The sequence below is a fragment of the Paramormyrops kingsleyae genome, chromosome 18 (genome assembly GCF_048594095.1).
Source record: "Paramormyrops kingsleyae isolate MSU_618 chromosome 18, PKINGS_0.4, whole genome shotgun sequence".
In the NCBI taxonomy this organism is placed as follows: Eukaryota; Metazoa; Chordata; class Actinopteri; order Osteoglossiformes; family Mormyridae; genus Paramormyrops; species Paramormyrops kingsleyae.
In genome coordinates this window covers 25,013,128-25,033,458 of record NC_132814.1, presented here as the reverse complement: position 1 = coordinate 25,033,458, position 20,331 = coordinate 25,013,128, and the positions used below count along the sequence as shown (strand labels likewise).

Genomic DNA, 20,331 nt, shown 5'->3' with positions numbered 1-20,331 from the left:
GTGTTATAGGGCACTGATGTATTCATTATTTAGCTTTATGCATTGTGTAAATTGAACATTTTCTGTATGCCATGGTGTGTAGTCCCATATGATGAGATGCTCAACAAAACAGCTCATTGACCAATGTAGTCAGATAAAGACCATGTGATTAGTCGCTATAGCTACACCTGGAATCCACCGCTTTAGGTACTTCAGAATGTGCCTATTGGAAATGAAATAGCATATAAAATAAATATATATGTATGTACTTAATTAAAATTAATATACTATAGATTAAAATGTCTTAAGAACTATTTTGTATGCTAGCATAATTTCTAACACGTCTGTAGATCTCCATCGTTTCTAGTGCTCCACAAAGCATGGAACATGCCAAGGCAGAGCTCTGCAAATTCTGCCTGTGCACCATCCCTAATCCATAGTCCATTATCAAGCAAACTGTCAAGTTTTATTTACCCAGTCATTTTGAAATACAATTCCAACTCCCTAGCGACTCGCTTCTAATACATCCTTTTCATTGTATGTTTCAATGTGGAGGGATTAAGAATACTGAGAATATTAATTCTGCTGTGTTATATCTCTAGAGAATCCCCACCTTCATTTTTCTGCATTTCTGTGCAGCAATTACAGTTTTTCCAAAATGACAGGTACCATTGTATTAACCTAAAAACATTTATGCTATTTCGTCTATGTGTTCTTTGAACTAATGATCACAGGTACATACTAGGTAGCTTGGAATTACAGCTTTATGTAAAAATTTGGACACCCACGGTAAAATTACAATTGCCACAGGAAAATGTGTGTTAAAAAAACATCATATTTGCAAAAAATAATGGACAGTTATCTTTTATTCAAATAACAAGATATAAAATAATAATTGTGCCATGTGCAAAAGTTTGGACACCTCAACAATATTTTGGTGGATTCTGAGGTATGTTTAGGACCTTTGCCTTCTTGTAGAAGCCTTTCCCTTTTCACCTTCATCTGTTTATCACTGCTGTCCAGAATTTTCTAATATTTAGTGGAATCCACTCCTCCCTGTGCAATGTTTCCTGCGCTACTGGCTGCCTCACAAAACCCAAAGCAGAATGGATCCACTCCCATGTTTAACAATTAGAACTGTGTTTTTTCATCAAATATCGCTCCTTCTTTTCTTCAAACATACCTTTGGTGATTGTAGCCAAGTAGTTCAATCTTTAGTGCATCAGTCCACAGTACCGGTTTCCAAAAAGCCTCCGCATTGTTTAGATCAGGGGTGTCAAACTGCAGTCCTGGGGGGCCGGAGCCCGGTACATTTTTGGGTTTCCCCTCATTTAACCCACCAGATTCATCGCTTTGTGCTAATTACCACGCAGCTCTTGAGCTGAATCATTTGTGGTAGAACAGGGAAAGAACTAAGCCACACTGGGCTCCGGCCCCCCAGGACTGCAGTTTGACACCCTTAGTCTAAATGCTGTTTTGCATACCTCAGACGCTGAATTTTGTGATATGGTTGCAGGTCAGGCTTCCTCCCAATGATACTTCCAGAAAATACAAATGCAAACCAATTTTGTTTCAACCATCCAGTTAAGTACTCTGTGAATGTGAGTCTTTATATTCAACTGGCTGACTGAAACACATCCTAGTATGGATTTGTACTTTCTGAACCTGAACTTTCCACCTCTGCCGTGGAACAGTGCACCACCACTCCTGTGTCAACCAAACCTTCTAGCAGCTCCTGCAACCATATGAGGTTCTTCCTTTGCCTCTCTGGCCAGCATACATGCAGATCTCTCTGAAAGTTTTCATGGTCTTACAAATCTTGCCTTGACTTCCACAGTTCCCCTTCACTGCCATTTCTGGATTACATTACGGACAGTTTGCAAGCGGGGAGCATTTTGCAATCTTTTTATAGCCCTTCCCTGCTTTTTAGGCATCATTCAGCTTCATTTTCAGATCCTCACTCAGTTGCTTATACTCACTCAGAGGTGACAACTCCTAATGGCTACTAAGGCTTAACGAGGTAACAGCAAAAAAATTCTTAATCATTGGCCAAGTAGAAGGGTGTCCAAACTTATGCTCATGCCACAATGACTATTTTTTCATCTTATGTTTTGACGATCATGCAATAAAAGCTGTGCATTAATGTTTGCAAATAGTTTTTTTTCTTACATTTTTTTCCTGCAGCAGTTATTTACTACGTTTCACTTACATAATTGACTAAATATGTAATTTGTCCAAGGGGGCCCAAACTTGTACATGTATTTGTACTTCATAATATTCAGAGAACACATTTTCACATAAAAAATACCATATTGGTATTAAGAATATGTCATCAGTTTATCAAGGTTTGAAAATGTATTTTAAATGGTTATGAGAAGACACAGGGTTTTTTTTTTGACTGCAAGTATATTACAGACTAACACATGGTCTTCTTGAAAATCCTACCTTTATATTAAACTACTAAAAAAGTAGGTAAAGATTTCAAAGCTTCACCACAGGTATGACAAGACACTATATTTTTCACCACATTATAAGTGGCACCATGGGATGTTCATTAAACAACATCAACATGGAATTCTGCTGGCATGTATCCCATGTTATTGGGACAGCATTATTTTTGTCTATGTGGAAGATCAGTCTCATGCCTCAGCTGTGAGACCTTATCACAGAATCGGAGTTCCCATTGCAAATGGAAGGAAAGATCAAATTCCCATGACTTTCCCCATGTTATGCTGTGAAGCACACTAATGTGTTACTCATGTGCCAGAATTCTTGGCCATTTCCTAAGCTTCTGTGACAAGCTGAGTGAAACTTGTGAATTATTGCTGTTTTGCAAAACATTAATTCCAGTGACCATTCAAAATAGCCGCTGACAATGTAAGTCGGAAAATAAGTTGGGTAAAAAGTTGGTTAAAAATGCTGGTGATTGTGCTTTGGCAGAAGCTTAGTAAATGCATACTTCTTACATCTATAGCTAAGTGCTGCAAAGATCCCCCATAAAAGTGCCAGAGCAGAGGGAGACTTGGGCGTAGCCATCGGCATGTGAACCTACAGCCCTGGAGGAGCCAATGCAGGGTCCAATGTGCTAAAGTGGACAGTGACAAGATGAAGAGGGTTGAGGGGATGACGAGGTGGGGGGTGGGATGGGGGCAGACTTGGAGGTGGGCTGTGGGGATGAAGAGAAGCTTGCATTATGAGACAAGGCCACCAGTCCTCAGACAAGAAGAGACTGGAATGACAACAACCAGGTGCAATTGGCCACAACCATCAGGAAAAAAAAGTTATTCTCATCTACTGATATCATAGATGCTACACTACTTATGCACGATTTTTGTGCTCGTTCTTCGTCTTCATTTTTGCCTATTTTTTTACAGAAAGGGACAGTGTCCCAGTCTGTGGATTCTACCATCTTTTTGAAGAGGGGGGTTTTGGAATTATTGATGGTGCACCTTTGCTGCTGGTGGTTCTCTGAACAAGATGCATCAGGGTATGGGGTGAAGTGGGTGTTAACTAAGGGGGAACAGTACAGAGTGGGGGGGGGGGGGTCCCAGTTAAAAGCAGTAGAGGTTGATTATTCAGGCCAAATGGACAGCCAATTGCTGATTAAATGTTTTATGAAATGGCATGAAATTTGATTTATATCAAGGGGCTTTTTGGGGCTTTACTTATATTTCCTGGGCCAATTTAATTATTAATGCAATTTAAAAATATAATTTTCATTGTGATGAGGCAGCTTGGCAACAAATACCTCAATTTTATAACTTATCCCCATTTTTCATACTTTATTAATAGTGGTGTTTGCAAGAACATTGCAGGCTAATTCTTGGTGGTTCAATTCATATTGGGAAACACTTCATTGAAAATATCGTTTTAAAAGCAAATGCATTTTCATTCACAGCTGCATCATGACTTGTATCTTCAGCATATGGCAGAAATATGTTTATGAAAGTCCTTTTTAATCCCCCAATATATCTTTTTTTTCTTCTTTCTGTTTGATCAGTTCTAGCATGCTTAAACTGTTCAATAGGCATGCAGAAGGATCAGCTGCTTAGCTTTGGATCTTACCCTCATCCCTTCAAAACGTGACAAGGCTCTGAGGGGTCTCAAGGCCCTTAGTGTCCTGAGAGATTTAATAGGCCCTAGATCGGAGTAGCCCAGGGCATTAGCTATAAGGCTGACTATAGACACCTATACAGAAACAGAGAAGCAAAAGAGGTTCCAAACTGTTAGAGGTGAGAACATTTTCCTTTACAAGGAAATGGACCTAGCATTGGTGGAAAGTTCTGTTACACACAAACAATATATACATATATAATATTCCAGTTATATATGTATATACTTATATAAAGTTCTTTCATAGGTCATAGTTGTGCAGTATTAGACAAAATGGCCCAAAATGTTTTTCTTTCTTTTTTTTTTTTTTTGCGCAGACTTGAGCACAGCACTTGAACTTCTTTGTACCTGGAAAGAAAGCTTTGATTGAGAGAAAGAGAGAAGAGGCATGAGAATCCAACAGAAGGGAAGATAATAGGCAGTGAAGCGAGCACACAGGGGCTAGTTTCATACAAGGAAGCAAGAAGATGGGAATTCACGAGGGATGGGGATGAAACTTTAGGGGGGGAGAGTTTAAGAGGGAGGGTTCCCTGTGGAAAGAAAACAAAAAAACCCAAGAACCTTACCCTGGCCCTTATACTGTCCCTCCATGTCCCTCTGGGCAGAAGCATAAAATCCCACATAATTAAAGACAGACAAATTAAAGGTACCTATGAGAAAGAATACAGGTAAAATGTACATGTGTTTCATGTTTTCAGCCACATACATTTATCACAGCACTGATAATTCAAATGGGGGGAGAACCACAGTCACATAATCACACAAGAAAGGAGAGGGGAGAAAGAGATGCCAAGATTGATACTGAACTCAAACAACCGAATACCTCAAAGAAACTAAAGCCCACCCAGGCCTCTCTGCACCGCCCTCCATCCACTGCACCTGCGAACCAATGCCGCATTCCATCCTGGTGGTGACCAGGTAAAAACACGTAGCGCCATTACGATCTTAAGGAATTTCGAATGTTTATTATACTAATTCCAGTATCACTCATTATTTATTCAACAAAAAGTAAGCCATGATGCAGAAGCTATGTGTGCAAACTCCTGGTGCTTTCATGGGAAGCAAGAGGTTGATAAGCAGTCAGGTGCTGGCAATCGAATCCACCTGGATATCTGATCGTCAAGAAGTCTGACCATTCACACGAGAGCACATCCTTTGGAAGTTTGAAGCATTTTGGTCTGTGTTTACGTCATGCCAAGTAAAAACAAGACATCAGCGATGATCGTTGAGAAGTAACTGTGACTAATCATCAATCTGACCAATTTAAAAACAATCTGGACAATTCATGAAAGAGTATTTACACATAGAGAACATTCAGGACAGGATTCTAAGGAATGTACTTCCCACTAAATTCATCCTGAGGTCAGAGCAACAGCCACATCTATGGGTCAACAAAACATGTTTATCATGTTGAACATTAAGCTGAATAACAGAATAAGTAAATGTGGTTTCCATGGAAGGGTAGCTAGAAGAAAGTCCTTTTTCTCTAAGAAAAACATGGCAGGACAACTTAAGATTGCAAAGTTGGATCTGAATAGAGATTTCTGGAACAATGGCCATTGAATAGACGAGATAGAAGTGCATATGTTTTATCATAATGCACATTGCTATGTTTCGTGAAAATCAAAAAGCATATCACCACAAACATTAATAACAATGCCAGAGTGGTGATGATTTGAGATTGTTTTGCAGCCAAAAGTGACCTGTGCACCTTACAGACAATGAGTCTTGGTGTCAAAGTCTTCTAGAGACAAATATGAGGCCATCCTTCTGAAAGCTAAACCTTCTTGCAAAACTGGGTCACACAGTGATTCTAAGTACACCAAGTCTGCAAATCTACAACTGAATAGGTGGAAAAAAAACAGTAAATAAGTTCGGACCTGAGCTCCGCATAAATGAAATGTCCTCAAGCATCAATGAACTTTAGTAATATTGTAAGGAAGAGTAGGCCAAAATAATGCAAATGTAATGTAATATTGTAAAAAATAATGCAAGAGAATGACGAACTCATGCAGAAAATGATAAAATTTAAATTATTGCTGCTGAAAGTGGTTCTACGTGCTACTAAATCATAATTAATGATTAAGAGTGATGTTAATTTTTCACATATGGCTTCTGCAATCTGGCTTTTTATTAGTTAAATAAATAATGACATGATGGAATCTGCTGTGTTGTTTGTAACCTGAGGTTAGATTTACCTAGGACAGGTAATGTCCTAATATATAAAGCCATAGCATAGAGAGTCCTGCCAGGGAGTTCTCTCATCACTGCAACTTACTTTAATGAAGTGCCAACGGACAGTTACACACGATATGTGAGAGAATGTGACTTTATGGGGAATTTTTAAATTTTGGTTACATTTCTGACAGCACCTGAAATAAGAATTAGTTAACATCAACCCTTACAATAGCAAAGTTGAAAAGAGTGTTTGCTATCACTCCATGGATAAGTGGCATCATACTGCCACATTCGCTAATTATTCTTACATTTTTCCTCTTTCTGGGCCATCAAAACACTTTTGCCGATCATACTAAAGCAGAGCACAAATTTTTTTACAGAAATACTTTTGCTAGTAAGCCAGTCAATATATGCTAACTAAATAAAACTGGTATAAAACTATGGCCAATATAGATATTATGGGCAATAATATTCAGAGTTGCTCAGACACATTTCGTCTTTTTAACAGCAGACACATCCACTGTAGCTCAGGAGCCTGCGATGCAGCTTGGGGCCGTAGTTGTTATTTGTTATGCAAATTTTGCAGGGCAGTAACTATCGAAAGTTGAAAGTGGATGGGCAGAGAAGCCAGCAGATAACTCAGTTATAAACAGTCATAAAGGATATAAACAGACCTGAGAACACCTCCACCAAGCCACTACTTGGTAAAAACATTACAAAAGAACACAACACCCAAAGCTGACCAAGGTCACAGATAAGGGATTCAAAGGCGAAAGCTTTATTGTGGTTAGCCACAATATTGTGATTGCTAATTGTACAGAACTTGGCCTTTGTTTTATCACGGCTTTGCAAGGACATTTTTATTTGACAAAATATTCACAAACACTTGGCTGCAGGAGGGGCCTGACAGCGCATGCTTCACTCTCAAACCCCAATACGTCATTCCTGAAGACGTAACGACGTTACGACAAGATCCGTTGTTTACGATTTCCTACTGTGCCAGTCATTCTTTAAACGTGTGTGTGCTCTGGCTTAATAGTTTATAAATTAATTATTACATTGTAAGTACATGTGTCGAACAGCTCTCCTAACTACAGACAACACGTGTTTTCCTTCAAGTATGTCTGAATAGTTCTACGTCACAATTATGTCCATCAGCAGAATACTCTTATTTATTATTTCACAGATTCAATATGACCACACTTTTGTAAACTAACCGACTAAAAAAAGGTCTAAAGTCTAAACTAATGGACTAATAAATAAGTATGACATGGGGTCTGTTGCAGCCTCCGTGGATTCCAGTATCTCTTTTGTACAGAAACACGGGAATTCCTCTATCAAAAGGGGCAAAACATGTTAGGTTTTTTTTGCACTCACAAGCTCAAAATTGACATGTTAACGTGCAAATTTTGTAATTTTCAACTTGTTAATGCAAAAAAAGCAGTACGTTTTGACGCTTTTGGCATTCCGTAAAATGCCATCTTGCAGAATGATGTTTTGGAGCTTGAGAATGCTCTGACAAGAGGACACACTCTCTCAGGCCCTTCCTGCGGCTAGATGCCTCTCGAAAAATTATATTACACAACATTATAATTTGCATACTTCCAAAATTTTTTTTAACTGTTCCATCAATGATTTTCATATGCAACACACTGAAACAAATGTATATTGGGAGCAACACTGGAATGCTGGAATTCTGTGTGAAGCACACTGGTCTGTGGGACGCTTCCTGCCAAATTCTGGAATGCTTTTGTGTTTTATGGTACTGGTCACAGGACAGCTTCCACAACAGCTGTCCGAAGAGAACCACCCAATGGATTTTTACCCCCAGCACAGAATGAGAAAAATAAAGATTCCGCCTTTATCTACAGAACAGTCTTTGGGGTAATTTTCACCTTCAGCCTGCCCCCATGGAGAAGCCCATGTTTGGGGGCAAGGACCCCTGGGGCCACCGGGGCCAGCAGTATGGGTGTCTGAGGTGCCTCCTTCCTCTGACAGTACTCTGCAAGGCAAGGTTAATGAGATCTGTGGCTCTGTAACCACAGCAAAGCAGAAAGAAACAAGGCAAAAGGCGGGTCCACAAGCCTACAGCCTGCCTGTAACCCCGCCCACTCTCACATCCCACGCCCAGGACCCTGTCGCCACTTCAGCAGTTGGCCTTCCTTGGACCACATTTGGTAGCTACTGAATCTACTGGCCACTGCATACCTGGAACATGCTGTTTTGGAGATGCTCTGACCCAGTCGTCTAGCCATCACCATTTGGCTCTTGTCAAAGTCACTTGGGTCATTTGCCCATTTTTCCTGCTTCCAACACATCAACTTCAACACCTGACTATTTACTTGCCTAATATATAATGGCACCTTTGACAGCTGCCATTGTAAAAAGATAATCAATGTTATTCACTCTACCTGTCCGTGATTTAACGCAATGGCTGATTGGTGTATATACAGTATATCAATCCCCCTTGTACATTATAGCAATCACCCCTGTTTGTTATAGTAAATATGGGGCCCTATGAAATCCGTTTAAAATTTTCTATAAAATAAAAATACTTTTCCCCCAATTCTGTTATTTCAGATTAATTTTGATCCGTTTAAGTTTTTAAGCCAAACCAAAAAAATAAACCTTTAAGGAGACAAAGGTCTCATTTTCAGAGCAGGACGTGTTGCGCTCTGTCTCTATTGCTTGTATCCACTTTTGTCTCCTTGTTTTTCTGCTGTCCTTTTAAGGGAAGCACAATAGCAGGGTCACCTGTCCACCTCACAATGTCTTTGCCACTTGATTGCCACAGCATATTATTTAATGACCTGCGACATATTTATAATTCATTATTAAATCTGGTCAGCAGATCAATCTTTTGTTTTCCATCGAATAAAAAACGTTATTCCGCTAATAAGCACTGGCAAGTTTCACTGCCGGCGCCGGTGATATTAGACAAAACTATATTGGTTATTCATCAAAGTATCTGATGCAGAAATTTCAAGATGCAACCAAAAAGGTATTCGTTAATGTATTAAATGTAATTCCATCTGCTCAGTCTGTCCTACACTATTTCTATCTCTTTTCCCCATACTTGCATGTAACTTCCAAGTTAGTTCTGGTGCTTGTGGCCAACCAATCAGCAAGCTTTCCCTGTAAGTGCCTTCCCAGTAATTTGTGGTCAAATAAGTATCTAGTCCTAAGAACAACCTATGAGGAACTACAATCGAACCAAGTTCCTGTGGTGGAAAAGTAAACAGAGTATCCGATTCCTAAAAAAAAAGTTCTGGAAAAAAAAGTTCCTGTAATGGGAAAATGCATAATATCCATAAATTCCGTACAATCCCGCATTTATAAGTAAATACTGTTTTAATGCCTTGATTCCGTGATTCCGCATGTTTTCCGCATCACAGAAATCATAGGGCCCCATAAATATATATATTTTTTTGCCAAATGTATATTTTACTTAGCAGTTATTTTGCAGTTAAAATGTGTAGATGACAGTATCAGATTATCCCTTTTAAGATAAGTTTTCAGTACATACAATTATTTAATATTTTCTTGGCAAGGGAGGTAGGAGATAATATAATATTACTATTTGCATTGTAATAAGGAAAACCAAGAGCTCAAATATGACAAGCCAGCTATTATTATCCATGATTAATAGTGATGTTAAAAGCAACGGGCCATAAAAAAGTAACATAAATTCCTCAATCATAACACCCATGTGGCATCTCCATAGCAACAAAAGATAGTGAAACATAAAAGGACTGAAATACAACACACACACAAAACACGGACAATTTCTCCTAAATGTAACCCACTCTCTCCGTCTCACATTAGGCCCAGTTATGTACTTCACCACACAAACAACAAACAACAAAGACTGTCAGTAATTTGTTATTACATCTGTCAAGAAAGACCAGCTATGGTCAATCTTGTCATTAGTCCATTGCATAAGAATTTCCCATATCAAACAACATAGGTAGGAGACACAGGAGTTGAAGGACAACCCACTTTCACTGGGCTCTTAAATGACCGAAGCACCAAGACACAATTATAGCTTGGATGGTTAACAGTCAAAATGACTGGGTCACACAGTGATTCTAAGTGCTATAATTTCCCTATAAAGAGTTTACAAAAAGTGAAGCAAAGGGAATGGGGGGAAGAGTGGGCGGCATGTATAGCTCACTCCTCTTAATGAGTCAGCAAGGTTAGAAGCAATATGTGGGCTTGGGGATGTGCAGGAAGAGAGTGATGTGACATCAGCCACTAGCCAAAGCAAGCTTAGCTCAGGCGTCTCACAAATTTCAGAATTTTGGATAGGTAGAGTACTAACGACAACATAAAACCGATTAAAATCTGACAGCTAGACAAAAATCGGATCCTTATACTGGCCTCAGGGTACCTTTGTACTTTTCCAGCTCTTGTGGCTGTACATATTAACCCAGAAATACTATGCAGTACAGCAAGCAACAATTACAATAGTAGGAATAGTAACTCTATGTCTGTTAAGTTGTAAAATAATTTAGGTGGATTACATAACAGCACATGCCACATCATCCAGAGCTCTTATTTTAGAGATCAACAGACTTTGTCCTGACCTGCAGGTTCTCATAAGAGGGGTTAGTTAAAGGTTAACATCAATTATTATAACAGTGAGGGCTTTGCTGTTTTTTAAAATATGACTGAAGTTATCTCCATAGGTCGTCCACAAAGCAGTGTAACGGCCACACAACCATTAACCATTCTGACCTTTCCGTTTTATAATGTCAATTGTCAATCGTTTTGTTATACAGTAGACAGCAAGTGTGCTTACATTTTAATCACCTTTCCCATTAAGCATCATTCATCTTCTCCAAGATTCAGAGGTAGCTTTTGTAACTGGGTCAAAATGTTTGAGTCTCTGGCGGGCACAGGGCACTCAGCAGACCAGTCATTCCAAACCCCATATCTCAAGTTCAAAAGAGTTCAGGAGTTGGCTTGCAAGAGGGACATGGAATGAGAAACATCGAGGACACAACCACAATATGCAAACAAATTGGAGACATAGTTTAACATTGACAAACAAACCTCCTACTGAGCTGAGTGATGCTTGAATATTAGTCAGTATTTCCAATGTACTGTTTTGGGCATCAGTGCTTTTGCAGAGGCTAATGTCAGAGAAATACCAGTACAAGAAGCTTCTAGAACAGGTGTTTCTATAATAAGAATAGAGTCTAGTCGATTTTCAGAACTGAATATAAATCACATAACAAGAAAAAATATTTCCTGAAAGATAACCGGCAATGACACTGGGAAAGTGGATATGGAAGATGTATGTATAATTGTCAAGTACATTAGAATCTATTATCAGATGATTACCTTTTAATATTAAAGCATCTCAGCTCGACATGTGACTTTGGAAAATGCAGAAAAAGACAAGACTTTATGTAACTGCCATGGAGATGAGCCAATCAGCAAGATACAACCAGCATCAAGACATATTGGGCCAGAAAATATATATAGTATTACAGTGATTCTGGACCTGAAAGAATAAATGTTCTGTAGCAATTTGATTAGTCTATATTTCCAGGCTTCATCACTGTATTGAAAGTGTCACAGTAGATGTTTTATGCTTAATGTGGGGAATGTATATAGTACTTTTCCTCGCTAACTGACATGACTAATTAATTCCACACAGATAGGTCAAGATAAGATAAGAAAAGATGTGATGAGCTGAGATAAGCTTTACTGACCCCAGGGGAAAATTCTGCAGTGAAAAATTAGTCCTTATTGCACGTCAGGATGCCATATTTCATTCTTCAGTCCTCTCCTCTTTAATTCATGACCTCTTGTTTTCTGCCTAAGCCAGTCAATTAACAGGACTGCCCAAGCAAAAGCTTATCATGGCAACCCAAGGAAAATCCAGAGATAGTGAATGTCCTTATATAGAAAGGGTGTCAGAGTGTTTGTATCAGTTTTGCAATTTTTGATCTGGTACACAATTCATTGCCTCAAATTAATGGAAAGGCAGAACTAAAAACTATTTCCATATAATTTTGCAGAATAGTTATTCTCCCATGTAATAAAATGATACAATCAGTAATTCACATTGATATCAATCCATCTCCAATGCCATTTATACAGCATAGGGTCGCAGCATATATCTCAAAGACGTAGCTAAAATTTTCAGCTTCCCATTTTTCTGAAACAGACTAAAATCTATAGTTTCAGTGATATAAGTAAAATCAACTATATTTAATCCTTAGAAGAAAATCAGATTCCAAGATTCTAAAACATCCCTAGAGAATTTAAACCATGTCCATATGAGGAAAGAAATTATTTTTATAATCAACTTAAAGAAATTCTTTTTAATGAAAGGGTGGCACTTTTTAATGAAGTGGTGTCATGACTGAACATGAAAGAAACGAATACTTACATCCACAATGAAGAAGTCCAGCCAGCACCACGCGTTGGTGAAATACTTGACGAAGCCATAGGCTACCCACTTAAGCAACATTTCCAGGATAAATATGTAGGTGAACACTCTGTCAGCGTACTCCAGAATGATGCGAATGGTTTTCCTCTGCTCAATATACACATCTTCAAAAGCCTGGGGGAACCAAGAGGCATGTTGAGGACACAATGTATCGAAAGCACTGCTCTATATTAACCACGCCTCAGTTCTTCCTCTAGAAATTTTATATGACACTGACTGTTGTTTTTAGCATTGGAAGGTGGCCGAGATAAAGAGCCTGACAAAGTTACATGCTACAATAACCAATGTAATCAAGTATGTTCTCCTATATCTGATACAAGTCACTGATTCTCGTAGTTTGGCCTGGGTGTACAGGCATGGGGCATTATACTCACTGCTGTCATCTGAGCCAGATTCTCATGTTAAACAGCAAATTCATTATGAATATATTAGTTATCATGGGCAACAACACATTACCTCCCATACTTCCAAGACAGGTAATACTTTATATACAAAGTGTGCATATTTCCCCATTAAATGCATGCTTTTTTCATGTTTTTTTTAAAAAATACTATATAACTTGCTTTACTTAATCAAACTTCCAGATGGAAAAAATATAAAATTTTCTAAAAGCTGGTGCAATTTTGTGGAAATGAGTATTTGATTAGTTAAATACTACTAGGGATTTTCAGCCTTATCATTAAAAGTTCTATATATTTTATCTGTGGTCTTTTCTGCCACTTTTACTCCAAAGCCAATTTCTAACTACACAATTACAGGTAATTACGCAAATCTACTACCTCAAAAAATCAGTTAGAAATTCAAAACTCACATCTCGTGCAAAAAATCTTGGGCAGTCAAAGAAAATGATGTTTAAATGATCTTCATGTTGTTATAAAACTATGAAATTATGTCTGTTAAAATGTGTCAACTCAGCCACTTCAAAACCTCTCCACTCCATATCAATGTAGTTTTTGTCTTGACCACTACGGCATTAAATATTTAACATAATTTGATTAATTGGTAGATATCAGTAACTTTATGGAGAAAAGAAGAAATTCCTGTTAGGTTTTACTGTGCTACTCTTAATTTACATATGTTCTAATGTTACATATGTTCTTGTTCTGAGCAAATATACACTTACTGCCCAGAAAAATAGCTTTAAACATTTCCTTTGACCGCCTGAGACTTTCACAGTGTATGTACTGCATGTTTGCACGAAATGAGCTTCACAGTGATGCTTCACACGTGCTTTTGTCTTTCCATCTGTGAATGTCTACATGGTACACGTACCAGTGCACCGCTGCTGAGGAGGATCATGAAGATAATCAGAGTCTCAAACCAGTTGTGCTCCACAATCAGGTAGCATGTCTTCCTCAGGTACCACCAGTGCTTCCCCCAGCCCTCCGTGATAGGAACATCGCAGCACTTGTACCGTGCCACACAAGCTGTGTGAAAAGACAAACCCAATGTCACAGAGCTGCACTCGTCTTGTCCTCTTTGCTACTGTCACACACGCTCTTTAGGATAGAGAAACATCACAGCAGATTTATTTTCAGCCATTATAAGGATCAATTATAAGGATCCACTTACCCAGTAAGGGATTTAAGGGACTGGTTTAAATCTCACCTTCTGTCCAGCAGGCATCTGGGTCCAAATACTCCTCTACCACCTCCACCACCACTACGTCCTCCATCTCTGGCTTAATGTCGATAGTGCTTCCCTCTGAGGAGCTGGTATCATCCAGCTGGGCAAAGGGAAAAGGTGCGATAATTGTTGGCATCTGTTTTGCAACTCTATGGCATTGTTCTTTGCCAAAATAGTCACATCAACACCAAGACTTGCATTAGCAGTACTACAGTGACTTTTCCAAATGTTACGACACATTCTAAAGAGTTTTGCTAAATTAAAAATCTCAAGCTACAGATTGATAAAGCCACTACACACATTAATTGTAGCGCGGAAACCACTGAACAGTCACCTTCATAATCTACAGTTAAACTTCAAGTTCAGATATTTCAACTTGACGCGATTTAATCTGATTTAGTACTACTAACAAAATTAACAAGTGGGCTTCCCTGGGAAACATACATTTAGTAAATCCTAAAAAATTAGGAATAACTTGGAGAGAAACACAAGCTTGTTCTTTGCTGGGGTTAAGCAGTTTATTTGTTCCACCACAGAGAGTGTAAGATTGTCACGGTCTATGTTTACGAGCTACTGCTTTCTTGGCCCGGATTGAGTTTGGAAGCAGAACAAACTTAAACTGCCATTAAATTTTGAAGGTGCTGTGCACAGAGGCACATAACAGTGTCTCGCTTCTGAAAATATCCTGTTCTGAATATCTTCCGGCCAGCCATTCTAAAAAAAATCAGAGGGTCCCTTCAGGGGCCCCGTAAATACCGACTGTGCTGTATGTAAACAGAAAGACCGGAAGCAAGTGAGCCACGCTATTTTAAAAGGCAAGTGTATCACAGCGTTTCGTGCAAGTACTGCATGAAGTCGCATACAAAGACTGTGTGAATCATACTGTCAGGAACACAAATACATACACATGTATGTCTGCAGGGTGAGCACCACCTTACTAGCTATAAGTAAAATACAGAAACTGGCCAAAATGAAACCATAACCTGGCTGTAATTCAGTTTACGAGTTAACAGTGCATCCCAAGACACACACACACACACACACACACACACACACTATAAAAAGGGTACAGAAGCCCTATTCTGTTACATTTCCAGATAAATAATTAGTGTCAACAGGAAAAACAACCAAGTTTATGCATCTTTAAAAGCCAATGAACGGCACTCGTGGGAGTTTTACTTACACAAAAATATTCTGAGGATTGAATGAAAAATGGTTGAGAGAGATAACCAATCAGATTGTAGAGAAGGTGGGTCCAAGCAACTACAGTAGGCGGGACCAAGGCATCTGATTGGTTGGTCCCACCTCCTCTAGTGACTTGGACCCTCCTCCTCTACAGTTGGATTGGTTATCTCTCTCAACCATTTTTTGTTCTGTCCTCAGAACACTTTTGTGTAAGTAAAACTCCCATGAGCAGGAACAGTTGGCCAACTAGTAATGTTAAACTTCAGGCAAGTATCAGCCTTAACTGAAATAAACATTTGTTTTCGCTTTGACTCCCTAATTATATAACAAATCAGAGGGATGATTGGCTGAAGAGTCCTGACACCTGGGTTTGAACAGCTGACCAAAAGGTTACCCCCAAAACCTGCACACACACTGACCCTTTGTGGATAAGATTGGCCACCCCTGCTCTTGCACCTGGCATTCTAAAACAGAAATTAAGACATGTTGAACATGATTAACATGAACACAATAAACTCTGAAAAATCAATAAATATTTAATTTCATATTTAATGCCAAATTATTATTTCTGTTTCAAAGAAAATGTATAATTTACTATTTTTTAATTATTATGGACTTCTATGTACTGTAGGACAACAGACCATTACAGCTATTATATTAGTAATTATATGACAAATTAAACTGCTTGAAACCTCCCAGGTATCCACATTAAGATGCACAGTAGTTACAGTACTGTTCCAAAAATCTTAGGCAGAAAATGATGTTCAGATGATCTTCATGTTGGTGTAAAACGATGATATTATGTCTATAAAAGTGTGTCAGCTTAGTCGTCTCAAAACCTCTCCTGCAGTCATCCCAGTATCTGCAGAACCTGTCCAGTACACCCATGTATTTTTTGAATTGACCACTAGCATACGTCTTACGGCTAATACCTCATTACATTTTTTAAATAATTAAATTAATTAAGTGAGCTGGTGGTAGAATTTAATAAATAGATGGAATGGCTGAGGTGTCCCTGAGGGGAGGGAAGGTGAGGGAAGCTGTTCATATAGCTTTCCAAGCAGATATCAGTAACCTATCAGTACGAAATTCCTGTTAGTTTTTATGCTGTTAATGTGCATATGTTCTAATGTTAAATAGTGTTTTTTTATGTCTGAGGAAATATACACTGAATGCCCAGATAAATAGCTTTAAGCATTTTCTTTAACTGCCAAAGACTTTTGCACAGTACTGTACATAACAGTGTTCAAAATAGTTCACCTGCATATTTATTAAATATTCTTACCAATGCTCATCTCTTGAACATGGGAATTAATTAACTGCCCCAGATAATGTATCCTGCAATTGCAATGCCTTCTTAACTCACACTAGTTTGTATTCAATTATTAATATCAGGTGAGCATAAACCCAGAGAATGCAAGATATTTCAGCAATGAAAAAGTCTAGAAAGACTTCTCCTGAATGAAGTTCAGTAATGGTTAATCTACACTATTTTCAGCTGAACTATCTCATCAGCTACCCATGGTTGCATGAACATATGAATAAGAATGACATGCCATTCACTCTCATGCTTTTTTAACCTTTGTGTATTACTTCATGTTGAAACCCCGTTAATTTATAACTCTCAGAATCAGGGTTTGCATCATAACTTTTCTGCTCTCGGTACCTGATTTTTTCCTCAAATGCTAGAAGTGCAAGTTCTCATTAACTGCTAGTGTGTAGACAAACAGCCTTACTCACATCTTTGCTGCCCTCTGCGTCCGACTCGCTGCTGAAGTCCTCCGTGTTGAGGTTCTCAAAATCTGACTCCCCCACAGCAATCGGCACCCGCACTGTGAGATTGGGATTGTGGATGAAAGACATGCGGTCCTCATCGATCATGTATTTTCCCACGCTGCTACCAATCCCACTGGTCGTGCCATTGCCGTTCTTCTGGTAATCAAGCTCCCTATTGATGTCCGTGTGGTTGATGATGAGCTTTTTATCATACATGTCATCCAGCGCCTTAACCTCATCAGTCACCTTCTTCTTCAGGATGGTGGCGATGAGCAAACGGACCTTGGATTTTACCCAGGCGATAGCATTCTTGATACGATTGATAGAAATTTGTAGGTTATTCATCTCACTATCGTCATCTGTCGCTGCCAAGTTGTCCGCGCTGAAAGAGCTCAGCAGTAAAGCAAGAAACAAGTTCAATACCTGCGGAGAGCCAGACAGGCATCACGTTTTAGCTCTACACACCGGTTTATCAAACATTTTTTTGTTCTTATCGCTAACCAAGTGCGCGCATTACTGTGCGTAGCAGTTGCTTGTTAATGGCTGACTGTTCTGTGTACATAAACAAAGGGGATTCTCCTCACCACCAAGTTCCCAATGACCATGACCATCATGAAGACGATGAGACACATAGCCTGGCCGGCAACCTCCATGCAGTCCCACATGGTCTCAATCCACTCCCCACACAGCACCCGGAACACGATGAGGAAGGAGTGGAAGAAGTCGTTCATGTGCCAGCGGGGGAGCTCGCAGTCCGCAGCTATCTTGCAGACACAGTCCTTATAGCTCTTGCCGAAGAGCTGCATGCCCACCACGGCGAAGATGAAGACGATAATAGCCAGCACCAAGGTCAGGTTACCCAGAGCGCCCACGGAGTTCCCAATGATCTTGATGAGCATGTTGAGGGTGGGCCAGGACTTGGCGAGCTTGAATACCCTCAACTGTGGGGACAAACGGAGATGGTGATGACAAAGGTGAAAAGTGAAGTGGTCAGAGTGGGATGATTTGGAGAAAGGAGAAAATGAGGGACTTACATAAGTCAATTAAGGAATATTAAAGAAAAAAACTAAAAAAAAACAGCTATATCTGCTTAATCGCTGACCTATTTTGAACAAAATAAATACTGAAAGCCTGTCAACATTACCAATCTGAATGATCTCAGCACCGACAGGCCCTCCACATTAGCAAGGCCCAGCTCCATCAAACTGAGGCTCACAATGAAGCCATCAAAAATGTTCCAGCCCTCCTGAAAATAGTAGTAGGGGTCCATGGCAACAAGTTTAGCACACATCTCAGCCGTGAAAATCCCAGTAAACACCTGATGGGGAAAAAGGAGATTCATTCTTAAAATACGTAATCGTTCAATCAAAATTAATGATTGTAGTGTATCTGGTCTTAGTTATGTTTACTGCCTCATCAATGAAGGGGTCTTTTATTTCCATCCGTCTTCCAACCACTTATTGTCATCAGAGTCCCCTGGAGACTATCCCAGGATGCAATGGGCATGAGACCAAGGAACATGGGATGTCAATCCATCGAAGGGCACATACAGACACGATCAAGTACTGGTACCTTTTTTTCTCAGAATTAAATTGAAATTGATAAAAGTATTAGTAGAACCACCATTCTGTATTTCACATTCAAAACGCACATTTTTCCTTTTTTCGGAGGTTTGATGTGTGTCTTATAGTCCAGTGGGTTTCAGATCAGGACCACAAGGTAATGGCATATTTCAGTATGGATCCACACCTCCCTACTACAGATATGCCTCCATACAGGATTTAGTTAATTCATGGTTATTATGACATAGTCTTATTTTTGAGTTTCTATTTATTATACATATTTATTTTTCTTTTGTGCAAATAAGTGTTTTAGGCGTCGTTACTCAGACACTTTGACAGACACATTACCTTTGGCTTGCAGGTTCAATAATAAACAACTTTAAAGCAATATTTGTCCTGAAATTGCATCAAACCACAAACCTAAATCTGCGGTGTGTACTAAACCATATGATGGCACAAGTGAAAAAAGACAGCAGAGCTGAACTGGCTGAATGAGTGATTATACGATTTAAGACACCTGTGATCCTAGTAAACAGTAATAGCAAATTTGGAGTTCATCTCTAGAAATAATAAGGTAGTAATATTTAAAAATTTCTGTACTTTAGTCAGTAAAGAACTTTTTATGCAGCAAGGTGTGTGTAGATCCACAACACAGAAGTGCCCCCCCACCAATGTGTAGAGTATAACTAAATGAAAGTATATTACAAATGACTGTTAGTATTACTAGTGGCAATTCTGAAAACCTGGCCTATGCATTTGATACCTGGGTCTTTTGGGAGTTTGCATATTCTGCCCATGTTTGTGTTGGTACTTTGCAATTATATAAGTCTGTATCGATATATTGCCCATGGTGCGTGACCTCCAACAGACTGGCATCCTGGTCAGGGTGTCCCCCATCTTGTGTCCTGTGCTCCAGGTTCACCTTGACTGTGTTCTTTATGGAAGGTGGATATTTCTGGAACATTAGGATATTATAGGATACCCTCTTTTGAAACCTGGAGAACTGGTTTAACCAGATGTGAGACCACCTTACCAATCTCCATCCATCCATTTTCCAACCCGCTTATCCTACTGGGTCGCGGGGGGTCCGGAGCCTATCCCAGAAGCAATGGGCACGAGGCGGGGAACAACCCTGGACAGGGGGCCAGCCCATCGCAGGGCACACTCGCACACCATTCACTCACACACCATTCACACCTACGGGCAATTGAGTAACTCCAATTAGCCTCAGCATGTCTTTGGACTGTGGGGGGGAAACCGGAGTACCCGGAGGAAACCCCGCGACGACACGGGGAGAACATGCATGTACTGTAACCCAGGCGGAGACTTGAACCCAGGTCCCAGAGGTGCTAACCACTGCACCACCATGCCGCCCCTCCTTACCAATCTCTGATAGTGATTATTCAGATAACCATGCAAAAAACTAACAAGTACCATTGGAAAGCAAAC

At 39.5% G+C, this 20,331-nt stretch overlaps 1 protein-coding gene across 7 annotated transcripts in view; it reads right to left on the bottom strand.

Annotated features, from left to right (window-relative positions):
• The window catches only part of LOC111855210 (sodium channel protein type 8 subunit alpha-like), a 71,023-nt gene that overhangs the window by 11,903 nt on the left and 38,789 nt on the right, over positions 1–20,331 (bottom strand). For 4 of the 7 annotated variants that reach the window (XM_072702324.1, XM_072702326.1, XM_072702323.1 and 1 more), the window contains exons 15-21: positions 18,465–18,638; positions 17,905–18,261; positions 17,285–17,743; positions 14,342–14,459; positions 14,006–14,160; positions 12,674–12,847; positions 4,045–4,167 (exon numbers count right to left, since the gene is read on the bottom strand). In XM_072702324.1, the coding sequence (XP_072558425.1) occupies positions 4,045–4,167; positions 12,674–12,847; positions 14,006–14,160; positions 14,342–14,459; positions 17,285–17,743; positions 17,905–18,261; positions 18,465–18,638 (1,560 nt within the window). The remainder of the gene's footprint in view (positions 1–4,044; positions 4,168–12,673; positions 12,848–14,005; positions 14,161–14,341; positions 14,460–17,284; positions 17,744–17,904; positions 18,262–18,464; positions 18,639–20,331) is intronic. The other 3 variants (XM_072702329.1, XM_072702327.1, XM_072702328.1) reach the window with 1 other exon arrangement.